Source organism: Cottoperca gobio, chromosome 1 (assembly GCF_900634415.1).
Source record: "Cottoperca gobio chromosome 1, fCotGob3.1, whole genome shotgun sequence".
NCBI lineage: Eukaryota > Metazoa > Chordata > Actinopteri > Perciformes > Bovichtidae > Cottoperca > Cottoperca gobio.
This window is the reverse complement of record NC_041355.1, coordinates 14,539,023-14,557,434: the sequence shown is the minus strand read 5'-3', so window position 1 is coordinate 14,557,434 and position 18,412 is coordinate 14,539,023. Positions and strand designations below refer to the sequence as shown.

The 18,412-nt window shown below is 40.6% G+C and overlaps 1 protein-coding gene across 2 annotated transcripts in view; it reads right to left on the bottom strand.

Annotated features, from left to right (window-relative positions):
- The window catches only part of prkcaa (protein kinase C, alpha, a), a 154,441-nt gene that overhangs the window by 37,428 nt on the left and 98,601 nt on the right, over positions 1–18,412 (bottom strand). For both annotated transcript variants that reach the window (XM_029435608.1, XM_029435694.1), the window contains exons 6-13: positions 14,039–14,195; positions 12,244–12,378; positions 11,291–11,384; positions 3,906–4,049; positions 3,607–3,780; positions 1,378–1,469; positions 1,012–1,074; positions 620–758 (exon numbers count right to left, since the gene is read on the bottom strand). In XM_029435608.1, coding sequence (XP_029291468.1) covers positions 620–758; positions 1,012–1,074; positions 1,378–1,469; positions 3,607–3,780; positions 3,906–4,049; positions 11,291–11,384; positions 12,244–12,378; positions 14,039–14,195 — 998 coding nt within the window. The remainder of the gene's footprint in view (positions 1–619; positions 759–1,011; positions 1,075–1,377; positions 1,470–3,606; positions 3,781–3,905; positions 4,050–11,290; positions 11,385–12,243; positions 12,379–14,038; positions 14,196–18,412) is intronic.

Here is an 18,412-nt window from a genome sequence, read left to right as displayed (position 1 = left end):
GTCAACTTGGACTCATCCTGTCCACACCTCTTGCCATCCAGTCTAATTGATACGCAGTTGCCATATCAGTTGATGAACAGTAAGAGGCTTGTTAGAAACAAGTGGCACAGAAATAGTTAATAAATGGACATACAGTGTTAATGCTGGAAGTGAATGAACTAGTCAGTTTTGGCAAAATGACCCCAATCGTGATCACACAGAAGGCAAGGGGAAATTTTGGGGAAAGTGGATTTGTCTTGAATAAAATAATTATTGCCAAAACTGATCAAAACAACATTTTTGATAGAGGATGAAACTTACTCCGAGGAGAAAACCCATTGGGACAGAGACCACAGCTTGTATGTTGGATGGGTTATGTTTTGACTTGCCAGCAGACACACTGGGTGTCTGTCAGTTTGAAATGTTTACATCATGAGTGCTTGTGTGTGTGTGTGTGTGTGTGTGTGTGTGTGTGTGTGTGTGTGTGTGTGTGTGTGTGTGTGTGTGTGTTTGTATCCTGAGGCAGTGACCTTAATCTGGATCACAAGGGTGACAGGCTCAGACCAGACGGTGACAGAGATGACCTCATGCATCAAAACATGCACACGCAGCGCGCACATCTCTCCATGTTCAGCCTTACCTCTGGGGCTATGTAGTCTGGAGTGCCGCAGAAGGTGCGCGTCGTCACTCCTTCTGCCATGTTCTCTTTGCACATGCCAAAGTCAGCAATCTTGATGTGTCCCTCAGAGTCCAGCATCACATTGTCCAACTTCAGATCCCTGAGGAAGCACACAGACATTCAAAACATCCTTGTAGGTGCAGACTTTTATTTTAGAATTTCACTGCCAAAGTACTTCTAATTCCTATAGTATTTATCACAAACAAAAAAGACAACGACAAAAAACAGATGCAAAAGCTTTCGATTTCGGTGCATGATAAATGTATTATATCACAACATTTCTGATTATAACTTTAAATACAGCCAATGAATTAGAAGAACAGCAGTTGTTTTGTAAACTAGTTAAGACTCACCTGTAGATGACTCCTTTAAGGTGCAGGAAGAAGAGGCCAGCAGCGATCTCTGCTGCATAGAACCTGCAATAACAACCACGCATTTACAGACTTAAAACACAAGGAAACTTTACGTGCAGAACACTTACAGCTCTGCTGTATTCCAGAAAATAATTCAGATATATCACACTTTTTACAAGAAGGTCATTTTACTACACATTCTTGCTGCAGTAATAATGCAGCATTCGTGTAAGAAAAATTCACTTTTTACCTCGGTAGCACCATGCAAAGACGTTTTAGAAAACTCAAATAATAGTTATCTTAAACTAAAATGAACATGAAATAGACAGTAGAAAATGTGTTGCTAGTAAATTGGACATGTCTTACACTGCCTGAGGTTCCTTGAACTTGCCCACTTGTTGGATATGGTACATGAGGTCTCCCCCATTCACATACTCCATGACAAAGTACAGACGGTCCTGTGGTCAGAGAGATAGAGGGAATAGAAGAGACGGTTTAGGGAGAGAAAAATATGCAACATCAATATTTTGCACAAGAAAACGACAAAAGTTGCACAAAAGCTGCAAAATTACACAACTTTTCTACATTGCTGTTGACAGTGCTGCAGTCAGCGTTGCAGCCTCCCCTAATCTTGCTGTCTGAGTCATTCCCTCGTTGCGGCTACACCTTCCATGACAAGGTGACCTAAAAAGCCCACAACAAAGCGCATCACGGAAAAAGAAAACACTCAACACAGACATCTGTCAGGAGATATTCTCTTCGTCTGATAGTGCTGGTCCCTTACTGCCCATGACAAGTTTGGCCTGACCCTGGTCCAGCTGTGTTTGACAGTCCCTCACCAGCCAAACACAAACCGACTACTTCACATAGCAACAGACCCATACTGGTGGCAAAGCTAACCTCCCATTAGGTTTGACAAAGAGAGATCTCTGGACTTGTGAAAGCTCTGACCCTCACAGCAGTAAGATAACGGTGCCTTGAGCAAAATGCACTCAACACATTATCTGGATCTCTGTACGTCTCACATTCAACTTAGTCTTTTTTTCTCGTGGACACGGTGCTGTTTTCACTCGATAATGGGTCACAAAAGATTCTCGGCTGGATGTTGCTGGATGCGTTTCTCAAAACCTCTCTCAATACAACGTTGCTGGCAAGGTTTCTTTTATTCTAAAAGAAAGTCTGCAAAGAAATTGTGGAAATTCTAGACAGGTTGTGAAAGTGTGAGAGTAAGTCAGTCACTATGGTTTTGTATGTGGGAGAATTAACCGTGAACTTGTGTGTGTGTGTGTGTGTGTGTGTGTGTGTGTGTGTGTGTGTGTGTGTGTGTGTGTGTGTGTGTGTGTGTGTGTGTTCATGAATATGCTATGAGTGATACCAAGCTGTGTCACCTCTTATTTCCTCTTTCTGCCTGCTGGTGCTACAGCTCTAATCAGCTGCTATAGTTCGGCCTCAATAACTGCAAATAGACGTTCATTTAATATCCAGCGCAAACCATCGGCTTGGTAGATTTCTTTCATATTGAGACTATATATGGGAGGAGTGGGGCATGAAAATATTCACATGGCTGCCATGTGTATATCTTAATTGGGTTAAAAAAAATGCATTACCTCAAAATCTCAGCCTTTGCTCTATCAATTTTTAAGTAAACTGTCTCTCCCTGGTCCTCTAACTTTATGGAGGTGCAATACTGAATTGCTGAACTACTCTTTGAACACTGCAGAATGACTAACTGGTGACATTTGAAAGGGTCATGTCAAAATGCCAAATTTTACATGACAGGACAACACCTGCCTACAGACCATCACTCTATGCCAGCTTGATGCACTGCCACTAAGCCCAGCAGCTGCTGTTGCTACTATTGCTGGCATTGTTACACTTTGAGTGATTCTCCAAGACAATTAAGCTCCAAAATGAATGAATGAACTTAATGGGAAGAGGATTTGGCTCAGGATTTAGACAGTTCCATTATGGTTAGGTGTTAAAGCAGAGCAGTAGGAGATATACTGGACTATGAATTAGTAGACATACATGGGAGAAAGGAAGACTTGATTTTGTGCATGAGTGTGTGTGTGTGTGTGTGTGTGTATATATTGGTTTTGGTTCCTTAAATACAAGGTAGATCTAAAGCTTAACAAGGAAAGAGTAAGAAGAGAAAAAATTACTTTATGCAAGTGTACACATACTTATTTGTATGCATGTGGGTACCCACGTCTGCATTTGTGTCTGTTCTTATTTAAGGAAGCACAATTCACTTCTATGAATAGGCTGTGTGTGTGTGTGTGTGTGTGTGTAGGAAATACACATATTTACGAGTGCACGTCTCTTCGCTCATACAGTATGTGCTCTCAGGTTGTGTGGTCTGGTTTTGGTATGACTCAAGGTGAATACACACGTGCATGCACGTACAGCCACATCATTTTGTATACCCGCGCACAAACCTCTGCCTTCTAATTGGGGTGTACTTGTCATACACGTCCTCTACTGCTCTCAACAACACTTTATGACTAAGCTGTTTGGCTAAAAGCCTTTCATGAATTAATCTGACCTGACCTGGCGTGACTTGTCCTGATGTGTGTCCAGGAGCATTTTACCTACCACAGTCTGGAAGCACGAGTGGAGGTGTGTGAGGAAGGGCGGCTTGTCCTGTTGGGCCAGGACTCTCTTCTCCACCATGGTACATTCCACGTCATCGTCCTGGATCACCACGTCCTTCTTCAGGATCTTTATTGCGTACAGCTCTTCAGTGCCCTTCATCTCTGCCAGCATGACCTTTAGAGCGACAGACACGAGGGAAAGAGAAAGGTAGGAAAAGAGCTTTGTATAACCTATTTTTTCTTCTTCCTCTAGATCTCGTTTTGTGACAGTGACACAAATGTGTTTTAGAGCTGCCTCACCTTGCCGAAGCTCCCTTTCCCGAGCACAGCCAGGAAGGAGAAGTCGCTGAGTTTGACCTGGTTCAGGCTGATGTAAGGCAGCTGGCTGGAGTGGCTGTCGTCCGTCTCGCTGATCATCTTCTTACCTGGGCCTAACTTGGCTTTCTGCTCTCAGGGAACAAAAGGGTGGTGTGTTAGAGATACACATTTTAAACTATGAGTAACACACACAACATAAAGCTTCAATGTGTTGTTCAGATGCTAAAATGTGGACCTTGTTTTGAGATATTTTAGGCATAAAGTTTGTTAAAAAGATACTGGACCAACGGTAAACTTACGAAGCTTATTCGTGGGAAACACTTACACACCAACGGATCCAATTTTCTCTGTTTGTTTTTTACCACTAGAGTCATTATCATACGCGTAAGTATTTCATTTGTTTGAATTTCATTCCTAAAAACCTCCACATGTGCTCACACACTCACACGGCTCATTTGCTCACCCACAGCCCCGATACACTGATTGATAAGCAGAATTGAAAATTCATGAAGTGAAATGAGTCTGCGGTGTGGAGCAGATACACACAAGAAATGGCTCCATACAAACAAATACAATTTAATAAAGTGTACTGAACTGTGGCAAACAAGCAGATACACTGACATGTCTTTCTTTTATCTTGGCACATTATTCAAATGTGTTAGTAAATAACTGAAAACCTCAGTATTAACTGTTCTTGTTGGCTTTAAAGAGGAACGCTTAGAATGAAAACAGGAAGTAAAAACACCAAAACGTTGCAATTTATATTAAAGGATAGAAAAAACTAAAATAAATGTGTTTCTTTAATAAAGACCAAACTAATCTATGAGACATGCTTGAAACATCAATACAGCAATGTGTTTAAGGGACAATGTATCTTGTGGTTGCATATCACTTTACATATTTCGACAGGCTCAACATTATTTTAGGCACTACATCTCTTACATCTGATTGTGTAGTAAAGGAAAAGGCTAAACGTCAAAGCCTCACAACTGCACTGATTCATGAGGAAAGTTGCATGGCTGCTGGAGTAATGAAGAGGAGGATACTTTGCTACAGTGTGTGCATGCATATCCGGTCCAGACAAGATTCTCTCATGTTCACCTGTATTTACAAAGACGCATAAGGATTCTCCCTCTATGCACTTCCTTCATGCCAAAGTCATGCGTAATCTTCCAGTATAGCAAGATGCTCCCAAGAAGAAAACTACAATGCGTTATGCTGAAACATAAACAAATTCATGGCAGTCTGAATGCTAAATAACGATCAAATACAATATCATTTTTCATACCTTTTGAAACACTGCTTTTTATTACCTGTCTGCACAAGAACAAACCAAGATTACCATGTCTAGTATTCACACTCAGCCAAGGCCAAACACAGATCCAAACTCATGCCGATCCTCGACACCGATCTACACCCACATGCTGCACGGGCCTTTATCAAAACATCCGTTTTCTCCATCTTCAAAAGTTCAAGATAACACGGGGTGATGAGGTATTCCTTTAAGTATTCATTTGTGTATCCCAATTCAGACTATTTCACCATATTATGAACAAAAATACACTTTACTTGAGACAACTAATGCTGAGCAGCTTTAGTTTGGTTAATGGCATAAACTATAGTCTTATTCACGGAGAGCAGCAGCGAAACGCAACGCAAAGCAGAGCAGAACACACCAGATCACAGCACACCTGTAAGCTTTAGCCAATGAAAAGAGCCTGACCGAGCCGAGCGAGCAGCAGCCTTACTTCCTCCCTCTCAGACACACCTGATCAGAGTCTTCCACAACTGCTTGGTCCTGAAACCACAGGGAGAAGGGAGCCAAAAGGGCCAGCTCACTTAGTACACTGGAGTATAGGTGTGAGCCACAACAGCTGACTCAACCAAGACACTTTCAAACGCAGATAGTTGAGGGCTGATCCACAGAGTGCAGCTCGTACACACAGACACATAAAGAGAATATGAATGAAGATGCAGAAATTATACTAATAATGTCAATGTTGGATTTTAACTAGGGATGCTCTGTATAGGTGGATCAGGTAATGGCAGATTCCACATTCCACTTAGTCAATGTAATTATAAAAGCAGTGTTTTCTGCTTTCTGTTACTTTCATTCAGCCTTGGTGGACCTCTGTTTCAGTGTTTAGTGCCACAGCAATCCCTGGCCTCATGTTACCTTACAGAAAAAATATTCCAATGCAGAAATCTGTATCAGGAGAGAAAAAACAGGATCTATTAATCTATCACAAACTAAGTGATAAGTTAATTGACCGCCATGTGCATTATTTCCTTGAAAACCCTGCATTTAACTCCAGCGAGAAAATGGTATGAATAAAAGTAGAACGGAAAAACAGAATTTACAAATGCGAGTGAGAATCAGGATCATTTGAATGAGGTGTAGAAATCAAATCGTCAAGTAAGAAGAAGAAGCAAGGTGACAATTTGTGGGTGGGAAAAAAATCTGTTACCTCGCAAGCAAGTGAATCACACACACACACACACACACACACACACACACACACACACACACACACACACACACACACACACACACACACACACACACACACACACAGAGTAGTTGCTCAATGTTCTGACATTGGTCTGACAAATGGTCTGTCGATGTATTTCAGTGCACTGCTGCCATCTAGTGGTCAACATTTGTTTTGTTTCTCTTTATCAAGTGTGGAATACTTCTGCAGTCCATAATATCCCAGTAAATCTAAATGTGAAGTGAGAAGTAGAAAATAAGGCAGGTAAAGCTTAAGCAAGTTATGACATAAGTTAAATTAATACTTTCAGGTTAAACCTCTAGTGGCAATGATGTAAGCAGCACACACGATGTTGACAGGCAGAGGGATCAAAACACACAAACTGAATACAAAGACACACAGGTGCACAAATGTATAGCCATGAACTGCGTGTGGTACAGTGTCAGGATTTACTAACAATCGATAAGAATACAGAGAAGAGCGAATGTACTCACACTTGACACTCAATTCACCTTTTCCCAAGGGCTCAATGATCCACATACAGTAAGTATATTGGAGAAATGCTGACATTTTCTCAGTTCTTCCCAGTACAAAAAAAGAACAGCATCTAAATATCCATTGCTTTTGTTTAATCTTTTTATTTCTTTTTACAAAATCCTTACCCACCTCCAGAACAAATGGTTGCTAAATTGGATCCATTTGCAGTAGCTTGGAACCACATGCAAATGATCAGACATGAGGAGAGGTGAAGGAACATGTCACCACAACAAGACAAGACAAGAAAGGAGAGGAGAGAATGAGAGAGGAGAGAAGAGGAGAAGGAGAGAGGAGAGAAGAGGAGAAGGAGAGGAGAGAGGAGAGGAGAGAAGGAGAGGAGGAGAGAGGAGCGGAGAGCTACCTTTAGACTAAAGTTAATTTGGCAATCCTGAGAGCAGGGGGGCAAGAAGGGGAGAGAGGAAGAGAGAAACTCTTGCATTAAATATGACAATGTGACAGAGGATGAAGAAGCACTTTTACAGTAAAGGTCTCACCAAGCACACAGGAGGGAGCAGGAAGCTAAGGGGGGAAAAAAGGAGAGAACCACAGAGGGGCTTAGGAAGAGGTAAAAAGGAGCGAGAACGTGACACATTCCCGAGACGAATAAAGTCAAGTAGATGAAACATTTCTACAAGACCTGGGGACTGAAAAACTTTTTTAAATAAATAAGTAAAAGCACTACCTTTATCTAAGTTATACCAAACAGCATTGTGTAGTGCAGTGGTTCCCCCAGGGGGGGCGCAGAGCTACATGTAAAAAAAAGGGGCCCTGCAGAAACAGTTTGGGAACCACTGGTGTAGTTGTACAAGTTCCAGCTTGAATTACAGGATGTATTATATCTGCAGAATGACAATCAGACAGCATGCTGTATACAACATACAGTATAGTTTCTTTAGAGAACAAACTACAAAAGGGTTAGGAGTACCTGTGTGCTGCATAGTCTGTGGGTGTACAGTTAGTATAAGCCTGTGTGCATTTCTTACTTTGTTTATTGTGCGTTTTGTCTCTTTTCTGGCAAAGGAATGACACTCATTTGTGTGTGGGGATTTGGAGGAATGGAAATAAACGATTTAAGAGGTGCTGGATCATTTACACAATATTATCTTATGTGTATTTCTAACATGGTAACAATATTTCACTTTTTAAATATCCCGGTATCATCAATACCATTATATCGCGACACCCCCATTATGTAGTTGTGGACCTGTAACTATTATATCAAAATGCAGACAAGACGCTAGGAGGTCAGACTCTTCTCCAGGCTTAAACAACACTTCTGTTCCTCCCACATCATAACATAATCCTCACATCCCGTATTGAGATACAAAATGACCGTTGTCATGTCATCACTGGCTTTGTTTTCATTCTGTGTTATCAAGCTTGAGCAAACCTAAATATAATATTACGAGGAATAAAGTAGAATTTACCCCTTTTTTAACATTTATTATCATTTATACATCTGTATAAGGCTTTAATAAATTCAGTGTCAGTGGGGCCAAACAGCATAACACAAAAGTGCTTTTCTCACCAAAATAAAATACATTCTACAAATTTGACCTGACCTTTTTAATATCTTAAGGCAGAAACATGCCGGCGTATATGAAAAGTAGCTCAAAATTAGTCAGAGTCCAAATACGTCCAACTTTTCCACAGCGGTGTTATAATATATAATAATAATTGATAAAAGATGCAAATATAGACTAGAAACACGATATTTAAACTTACTCAGCACTACACTGACTCACTGCGGAGTTGCCAGTTTTGGCGGTCTGTCAGCACTACAATGGCGAATGTGCTCTTGGACGGGTAGATACATGGTGGGCTAGTATATAAATAAATAAACTTAAGCTCATTAAAAATATGTTAACATAAGCATGCTTATGAATATGGACATTTTTCTTATTAAATAGTTGCACACCAGGTGGACAGAAACAAAGCGTGACAAACGAGGAAAATTAAGATTTGTCTTTGGAGCATCAAACCACAGCGGAGTCGAGCGGAAGATGCTGGAGATGTGGTTTGTGGACAGACAACAGCTGCTCCCGTTAAAAAAGAAAGGTACGAGCCATACAAGACGAGCATAGGACATTTCAAGACAAGTGGACAGAGGAGTTTGTATTTGTCCTCCACGAGTTGAACCCTTCGTGCTTAATGTGCAAACAGACCCGCTCTGGTTTCAAGAGAAGTCACCTGGAGCCGCGTTTCTAAACATCCAAAATTCAACGAAATTTACGCACCTGGAAGAGAAATTAGTAAATAAAATAGAGCAGCTTTCTTCTTCTGTTTCTGGAAAACAAAGGCTCGTACACAGGACAACTAATACAGCTGAACGATTAACTGAGGCATCTTTTGAGAAAGCAAACCTTCTCAGACTCAAACATTGTGAAAGACTGTTTTTTGGCTTCAGCTGAACTATTGTTTGCAGAGTTTGACAACATCATCCCAGTATTAAGGTAATCCTGCTTTTAATGAATGTATTGGTTGGCGGCATATTGTATGTTCTGGGTGGGATGACAGGCGTGACAGGCGTGCTTTTTATGACTGGATGTAGCTTTTCATACTTTGCAGTAAAAGTGGCTCTCCTATTGACTTTGTCCTATCAATGTGGCTCTCACGTAAACAATAGTGAAGACCACTGCCTTATATCAACGTAAACCAGCGTGTTGCCGATACTTTGTACACGCCATATTTGTGTATACGTTATGCATTTGTTGGGCATTCGTCTGATACATTTTGTATTAGGAAGTGATACTCTATCAATAGGTTAGACATGCGTATCTGTATATGTTCACTTTTCCGATCCGATGAAAAATTGGACGTATTTGGACTCTGACAAATTTTCATATACGCCAGCATACGTTTCTGCCATACAGATATGCGTTACAGGGACTTAACCTTTCCCTTCTTTTTCCTTTTGCCCACAACTCTACACTTTGAGTGGCAGAAATGTTTTTAAAAGCCTCTTCCAGAAACCTTGGCTCCCGCTGAGAGGCAGACGATCAGAGGAGCACAAAGAGAGCGGCTTCACTCTCAGCGGGCCAGATACACCGATGCAGGAAATTGGATGAAGGAAAAGGAAACAGTGTCTCATCAGTGGCCTCCTGCTGAAAATGGTCTTTTACAGTACAGTGTGTGTATGTGTGTCTGGGGTGGCATTTAAAAGGTGAGCGTTTATGATTTACCTATGATTTTAGACACTTTTAATTTATTATTGGAAAGGTGTTAGTCTGATGATGATCATTATCATTGAACTTCATTACCATTTGATCCAAAGATAATGATCTATAAATCATGTTAGATTCTCATTAAGCAGTATTTAGTGAAGAAGAATTCATCAAAAAGTCAATGATTATAAAAAACAAGATTACATTTCGCCACTAAAATTACAAAAGTACTACATTTGTCTGATTAAAACTTCCAGAAATAACTAAACAACTACAATCTGAGTGTTGTGCAGTGAGAGCTAGTTTATTTTTTATATGTAAACCTACATTTTTCATTTGTGACTGTTGTTTAGCTAACAAAAATGCAATCTTTAATTTGGCAGCTTGACATACTACTGTATGAATTGGAAATGCATAATTAAAAAAAAGTTGCTTTATTTATTAAGATAATAAAAAGGTCCAATTTTATTTCATGCCTTCAATCTCACCACCATTAAAACAACTGTCCCAGACGGCAATTAGCCTGATTATTAACTAACGAAGTATACAAACGTTTGAAAAACGATTTCAAAACAGGATGCCGTATCTAAACATCACGGGCCACGCATCAAATAACTAAGTCTTTGTCAAAGAAAATGACTGTAGATTAAAACACAGCTGTCTCTGAAAGAAAAAGGACATTTCAGAAGCTGTCGGTCTGCTGCTTTGATTCAACTCCAGTCTGAACTCTCACTGATGGAGGAACAAAATGCTAACAACTCTGAAAGTGAATTCTTCAAGTGCAAAGAGACCACGAGCTGAAGAGGTCTTTGAAAGCTGCAGCTGTCACATTGTCATTTTTTAAAATTACCAGCTGTAGCTACGGAGATGTGAATATTCAATATCATTTCCAAATCCTAATGCACATGCTTGTAGAGTTTAGAATGGCTGGACCAGCCAAGTACATAATTAAACTCACCCAATTACAGTGAATTATGGAAAACGCCTTTAACGGCTGAGTATGATAGGTGGCCTTACCCACACAGCAGGGCTGTGGCAAATACAGCATCACCACATCATCGACAGCAATGACTCAGGTTTGTATTTTAATACATAGATCAGCATATATTGTACATGTTTACGAGACAGACAGACAGACAGATGGCACTGGTGTATATTTCAGCACAATCCTCACCTCAAATTTCTCCCTGAGTTCCTCATTTCCATCATCCTCCTCTGAGATGGGAACATTGTAGTACTCCCCCTCCTCCTGGCACAATAACTTATACCTGGAAGAGCGAGACGCGAAGACAGGAAAGATAGGAAAGATGGGAGGAACAAAGAACAAGGATGGGCACAAAGAAAAACATTGTGAGAAACTATACTTTCTACTACACTATTCTTCTTTTGCACTGATTTGACCTCTAGCTCCTGGATGTAGTTTATGAGAAACCTCTCTTTGCCTCTGGGGTATTTGACAACTCCTTACAATTCATGACACACATATTGAAGCAAACCTACATGTAAATAAGTGAAAAATTAAAATCAACTGTTGCTGTGGCTCCCAATCTTTCTAGAACAAGTTACTGCCCATAGCAACATCCTAAACTTAGACTACTGTGTGCCTCAGAGGGCGCTGTGTTCCTGGGAACCTTCGATGTACAGTAAGCTGCATTTGACTGGATTCAAAGAGGCAAAGGAGGTAAGCTTATACACTGTCAATGCTACACATATTGTTGTTTCTAATACAGTCTCTTGGAGTTTTTGCTATTACTATTTATGACCAATATGGCTATTAGTGCTTATGCAGACAGTACCATCAAAATGATACAGTATTATATTGCTTTTGTAGTAAACCATCAGTTTGAATTGGCTGAGGCACATTCAAAATGATTGTAAATGACCTGACAGAGATAATTTAAAAAATGTGATAGTATAATAGTACTGCAAATTAATTCTAATGGAGGTGAAACTAAAATGTTTGGAGGAATACAAACAACTGGTTTTATGAAGCCTTTAAGTGTTCATTAACATATTTCATAGCAAGGGAGTGTGAGCGAGTGTCATAACTGTTGGGCTTCAAACTACCCCGCTGAGTAATTTCAAACAATACATGAGGGTCAATAACAACATGGAAGTGAGCGTTACCAGCCACAGACTGGAGCCTTCATGAGCTCTGATACGCCGAAGGAAAGGGCCCCCATGAAGTCATTCCTGGTGGTGCGGTCCCAGTCCCACACCTCCACTGACAGCCTGCGGTCCTTATCTGTAGGCTTCAGCTTGCTAAACAACACAGAGATGGTACAAATGTGTCACAATAACCTTTAAAATCAAACATGTCACATGATTGGAAAACACTGCACTTCATTGTCATATGTTATAATTCGCAATATTGCATTTGGTAAAGAGTATTTAGAAAAGTTGGTTCTTATACAGTATTGTATGTTTTGTACTTCCGGTCATTTATATTTGCCTTCTAAATTTCTGTATCCAAAAGCAGCAATTATTGTATTTTGTCAAATTAATAACAATTTTAAAAGAAATTTGCTATATAAAAATGAAATAGAAACAACTACAGACACCACCCTGATGAAGGCAGGATAGCTAAAAACATTTGGTGAATTAGTAATAGTGTATTGGGATGGGGTAGTACAGGGGTCGGGAATCTTTTTGGCTGGGAGAGCCATAAAAGCTAAATATTTTTTTATGTATTTCCTTGAGAGCCATATATAAAAATATATAAATTTGAATGCAACTTTATGCGTGCATTTTTTAAGAATAACACGTCTCCGATTACTAATAGCAGTATCAATGTTGCATTGAACAGGAGCTCTTTTATTAAATAAAAGTGTTTACTGCACGGGTGTCAAACTCAAGGCAATTATATCCGACCAGCGAGAAAATATCATATGTCCGTCATAACTGGCCCGCCAGTTTTGGTAATTACATCAATGCATGGCACAACCACGGGAAGAGACATTTGAGGAAGTATCTAAATGTGTGAATGAAATGAAAGTTTTTGGAAAGCAAAGGGAAACACACGACAGATCTCTGGGACGATGTGAGCTGGACTGTTTGTGCGACATAACGAAGCATCTCACTGTTAAACCTGCAGCTTCATTGCCGTGTGATCACGGACATGTATGATGTAGTGAGAGCTTTCTAAGCCGAGCTTTCTGTGGGAGACTCTGATGCAGAAGGAAACTTTGGTCACTGCGTGTTTCCAAACACTGACAAACCATCTCCACCGCGCATTCTGCTCATAAACTGAGCGCATTTGCCGACTTTGCAGCTCAGAAATTAAAATTGAACTGCTCAGCAATCCGTTTGCAGTTGACTTAAATATGTTCCATATCTTTTTGCACTTTATCCAATATGTGTATCCTGTTCAATAAATGTGGACCGTGTTTGGCCCTCCCTGTGATTGAGTTTGACCCCCCCCCCGGTCTACTGCTTGCTTTGTGCAGTTTCTCCTCTGCTCGGTTTCGCGAAGGGCGGGGCTCTGCCCCCTACGCACACGTGTGTGAACACACCTTCACCTACAGCCAGAGACAGAGCGGAGGAAAGAGAGGGGAGAACTAAAAACAAATCCGCTGCTAAATGTTTTTACTTTAAAATGACACAATATAATTATTTATTACCTGTTAATCATGTTAAAAAATGTTAAACGAGCCATATTGCATTATCGAAAGAGCCATAGGTTCCCGACCCCTGGGGTAGTAGTTGTACTGTAGTAACAGCAGCAGCACCAGCATGAATAGTGGTAGAAGTACCAGAATATTTTGTATTATTACATCAGCATTAGAAGATGTATCAGTACAAACAGCTGATTCAGTCGTTTGTTATGTACTGCTGACGTTCACAATTATGTCATATTGTTAAATGTCTGAAAGTGTAGTGTAGCCTCTGGTAGGACAGAGGTGACAAGAAGGCATTTACTCACAAAGTGAAGGTCTCGTTCCATTTGGGGTTGAGGTTGGAGCGGATAGTTTTGGTCTTCTGCTTGGATGCATTTTTGGGGTCTGGTATGAGCTTGAGCTTGACGTAGGGATCAGACAGGCCGTTGGGGTCCATGGGGATCATGTTTTTGCCTTCAGTCACTGATAGAGGGAAAAAGAACAGGGAGAAATTAGGAATTTGTCTAAAGAGACACAGAATAAAAACATAGAATGTAGCTGTATTTATTGCAGAGATTCTCAATTGTTTTTTAGCCAAAGACCCCTTAAAAAATATTGGGAACCCCCCTCTTGGAATAATTGAACGTGGCCCTTTTTTGTTTTTACACTAAGTGAAAGAACAACACAGTAGAAATGTATATGAAAGATATTAGATATTATTATCAGACATTCACACACACACACACACACACACACACACACACATACATCGTTGGCCAGGTGTGTGTGTGTGTGTGTGAATGTTTATCACCACCGACGAGCTGATGTGCACCTTGTATGGTAGCCTCTGTATGAATGTGTGTGAATGGGTGAATGCTGACATGTGTTGTAAAGCGCTTTGAGTGATCACAAAGATTAGAAATAGATAGATAGAACTTTATTTATCCTGAGGGAAATTGTTGTGCAACAGTTGCAATACACCAGTGGTGGGCCATCAGGGCCAGCTAGGCCTTCTCCGCTCTCTGCAGATCGAGATTTGGAGGGCTGGCCTTTATGTTAGAGCTTTTATCCAATCATATTTCAGCCATGATGTGTTGCCAGGGTCCAAGAAATCTGCCCTTAGGCCTTCAGAATCAACAGTGCGGGCGCCTGTCGCTTAAAGTGAACGGAAACAAAACTGTGGCGTTAACCAATCAGATTTCGAGTTGGCGACACCGGGGCCAGCTAGCAGGCGTACGATAACGTCAGCACGTGCACGTCTTTTGATTGGATACGCACTATTGAGAGGCAGAGCTAGCAAACTTTGAATGAACTAATTTGTGTAGATTTCTACAAGCTGTTTTTTTTCAACCCACAATGGCTGAAGGAGGAGAAGAGATCGATTTGGTCGCAGATATAATTACAACGCCATTTTTAAGACAAACTTTTCAAGAAATGATAGACATAGAACATAGTCATAGTCATAGATAGATTAGAATGTGATCTTTGAACTATTTTAGATTTGAAAGAAATAATAATAAAAAATTCAAGATTTTATATCATGATAAACTGGCAGAGTGCCACGGACCCCACTTTGAGAATCACTAAGGTAGAGTATAAGTGACACTGTACAAGCAAAGTTTTAATTTGCACCACTGAGTCTCCCTAAATGAGGTGACGCACAGAGGTCCTAGATTTCCCATATTTAGCATACCAGACTGCTTTTTACCATACTAATATTTTATGGATTAAATTAGCCTGATTTCAAAAGCTGAATGAACACATTGTCTGGTGGTTTCTACAATACAAATCGCATTGGTCAGGAAAAACAGATGTTTTCATTAAAGCAACAGGTGAACATCAATAGAATAAATGACGGGTGATCTAGATCAAACGGGAGGCACAGCCTATGAGGATTGTGGGGAGCAAAGGCAGAAAGTGTTATGAGAACAGTGATTCAACATCGCAGGCTGTGACATGCTTAAGCAGGCAAAGGCTTTCTTCTTGTCCTCCTGTATTTAGCTGTTCAGTAAACAAGGGCACACCAGGGACATTAGCACTCCATTAGCCCTGAGCATTGGAGCAGTGCAAGACCTGAGCGACAGCACACGCACACGCATACGCACATGCACACACACACACACACAAACAAAGTACTATGTTTATCCACACACACATTTCCCAAAGGAACAGTGTGATTGCCAGCCTTGTTGGGCTAAACATCCTAATTGGGCTAAGAATCCTCTGCATGGGGTCCTGTCAGTCACACTACATGGGGGGGCCTGATGAGCAATATGCTAAATGACCTTTGACCTGGAGAGCCGCACCGGAGAGCCAGGACAGGTTTGAAAAGTGAAGCCAATGCAGAAGTGCCTTACACTTGCAATCTCTCTAATATCCAGCAGGGGGCGACTCAACTGGTTGCAAAAAGAAGAACGGTTGTAAAGAAGTCAGTAAGAAAATAACCTGACTTCTCACTTGATTTATAAACATTTTCCTGATAAAAATGTCTTAATGTAATATAATTTGCTCCACCCTCTGGTGTCACTTCTGGTTGCAAAAACCAAGAAGGCAACGGCAAAAACGGCAAACTCGATGCTTCAAAACCGTACTCCACAAACCAATGAGAGAATACATCTACTTCTTATACACAGTTTATAGGATTAATGAACAAAATCAATGAGAGTTAACACAGCAACTGTTGCAAACGCCTAAAAGGACCCAATTGAGACAGAAAATCTCTAAATACTGTAGGATTCTCTTTCTCATAGGATGCCCAAAAGTTATACAGTGCAGTATACCAACAGTAGTTTATATTATGATGCCATTTTATTATTGAGCCACTACTAAAAACCCTCCATGACAAAATGGCTTCATGTTATTCTCTGTGCGGTTGCACCAATCTAACTAAATAATAAGCCAAGAGTAAATACCTTCCCATTGTTTGCTGTGATTCTCAACACCCTTTGTGGGGGATTTGGGTGTTGAGCGATGTTTGCGAGGTGTAAAGTGTTTGATGTGAGCTGCAGTCGAGTACACACACACACACACACACACACACACACACACACACACACACAACACACACACACACACACACACGCACACGCTGAGAGACAGCCATCAGCTTAAAGAAGCAACTCGAGGTGTGGGAAGGTATTGAGCGAAACTGAGCTGGCAACACTCAGCCTTCTCTGAAATTCAATCGAAAAGTGGAAAGCCCATCTACAGGCACCAAAGAAGGACTCGCTGTATACTGTATTTGAACTCGAGTGCAATCTTATAAGGATGCACTATAGAGAAGAGAAGACTGGAACACCAAGACACAGCTTCTTCTTTTTTGCTGATTTTTAGATGTTCGGATTGAAAAAGAGCGTTGATGACTCTCCCTCATTCCAAACTCTTCTCATTTCACCAAAAGACGTGAAATGGAACAGAAATACACTTTTAAGTTATATTTTTTGGGCTTTTCATGCCTTTATGATAGTGAGAAGTGCAGATTGTGAATGGGGGAGAGAGAAGGGGAACGACATATGGCAAATGACCACAGGTCGGACTCGAACCAGTGGCCGCTGTGGCAAGGACTCAGCCTTTATATATGGGTCGCCTGTGCTACCAGGTGAGCAACCGGGACGCCCTAGAAATAAGCTTAATATGTGAGCTCAACAAGGGCTTTTATCTTGTTCGTAGAATGGCAAATGTTGCCTTATAGTCTGTGAATTCACTGCAGTAGTGGCTATAAAAGTAAAAATCGTGGGATAAAATGTTGATGTGGGTTGTATCCCTGTAAAACCAGCTGGCTGCTCATATTCTAGGTTGTACATCAGAAGTATTATTCTTCGTGTCAACTCTCATGAGACTGACGGGATGCACGTGCGGTGATTTAACAATGGCTAGTCACCTATAGAGCAGAAGAAAGTGGTAGTAGACATCTACACGGTGAACACATGAATACTCATTCAATATTAATGTCACCTTTCTGCCTTTAGATGTCTAGTAATAATGGATAGTCCAGTGGATAGTTTGTTTTACACTGACAAGAGTGTAAAAACTAAACTGGCTGATATTAATCTACGTAGGCAAGCTACACAGCATCTATTGTATACATGTTATATTTACGTGCACTTCCATTTAACATGTACTTTATGTAACTTCAGGTTCCAATTATACCTTCTATAACTATTAACTCTTGCATTGTAAAAGTCATGTTTTGAATATTTGCCGTATGTATGCAAAGTCACAGCAGGGACATTTATAGAACAGCCTACAAGCGGAACATTGTTCAGTCGCTGGTGCTTCTGTATGAGACTGTAGAATACAATCAGTGGCTAAGGTTGTTGTAATTTGTATAATATATTATCATTATTATTTCAGTTGATCACCCTGTCCAGGAAGAGTGGACTCTCTTTATCTCTAGTAATTAATTTAAGATTGCTGCTCATTTTGACCTAAAGTGGAGGACACTGTTATAAACCTTGGTGTCTTAATTGAATGTGATCTCAGTTTTCTTTTTAAATTTAAAGATTTTTTTTGGATTTGTTGCCTTTAATACTACAGCTAAAGATAGACAGGAAAGGGGAAGAGCGATGTGATGACATGAAGCGAAGTTGGATTTGAACCAGGACGGCTGCAGTAAGGACTCAGCCATGATACATGGGGGCTCTACCAGGTGAGTTACCAGGGGTGCCCCTAAATCAGCTGTTTACCATCTCAAAAATGTA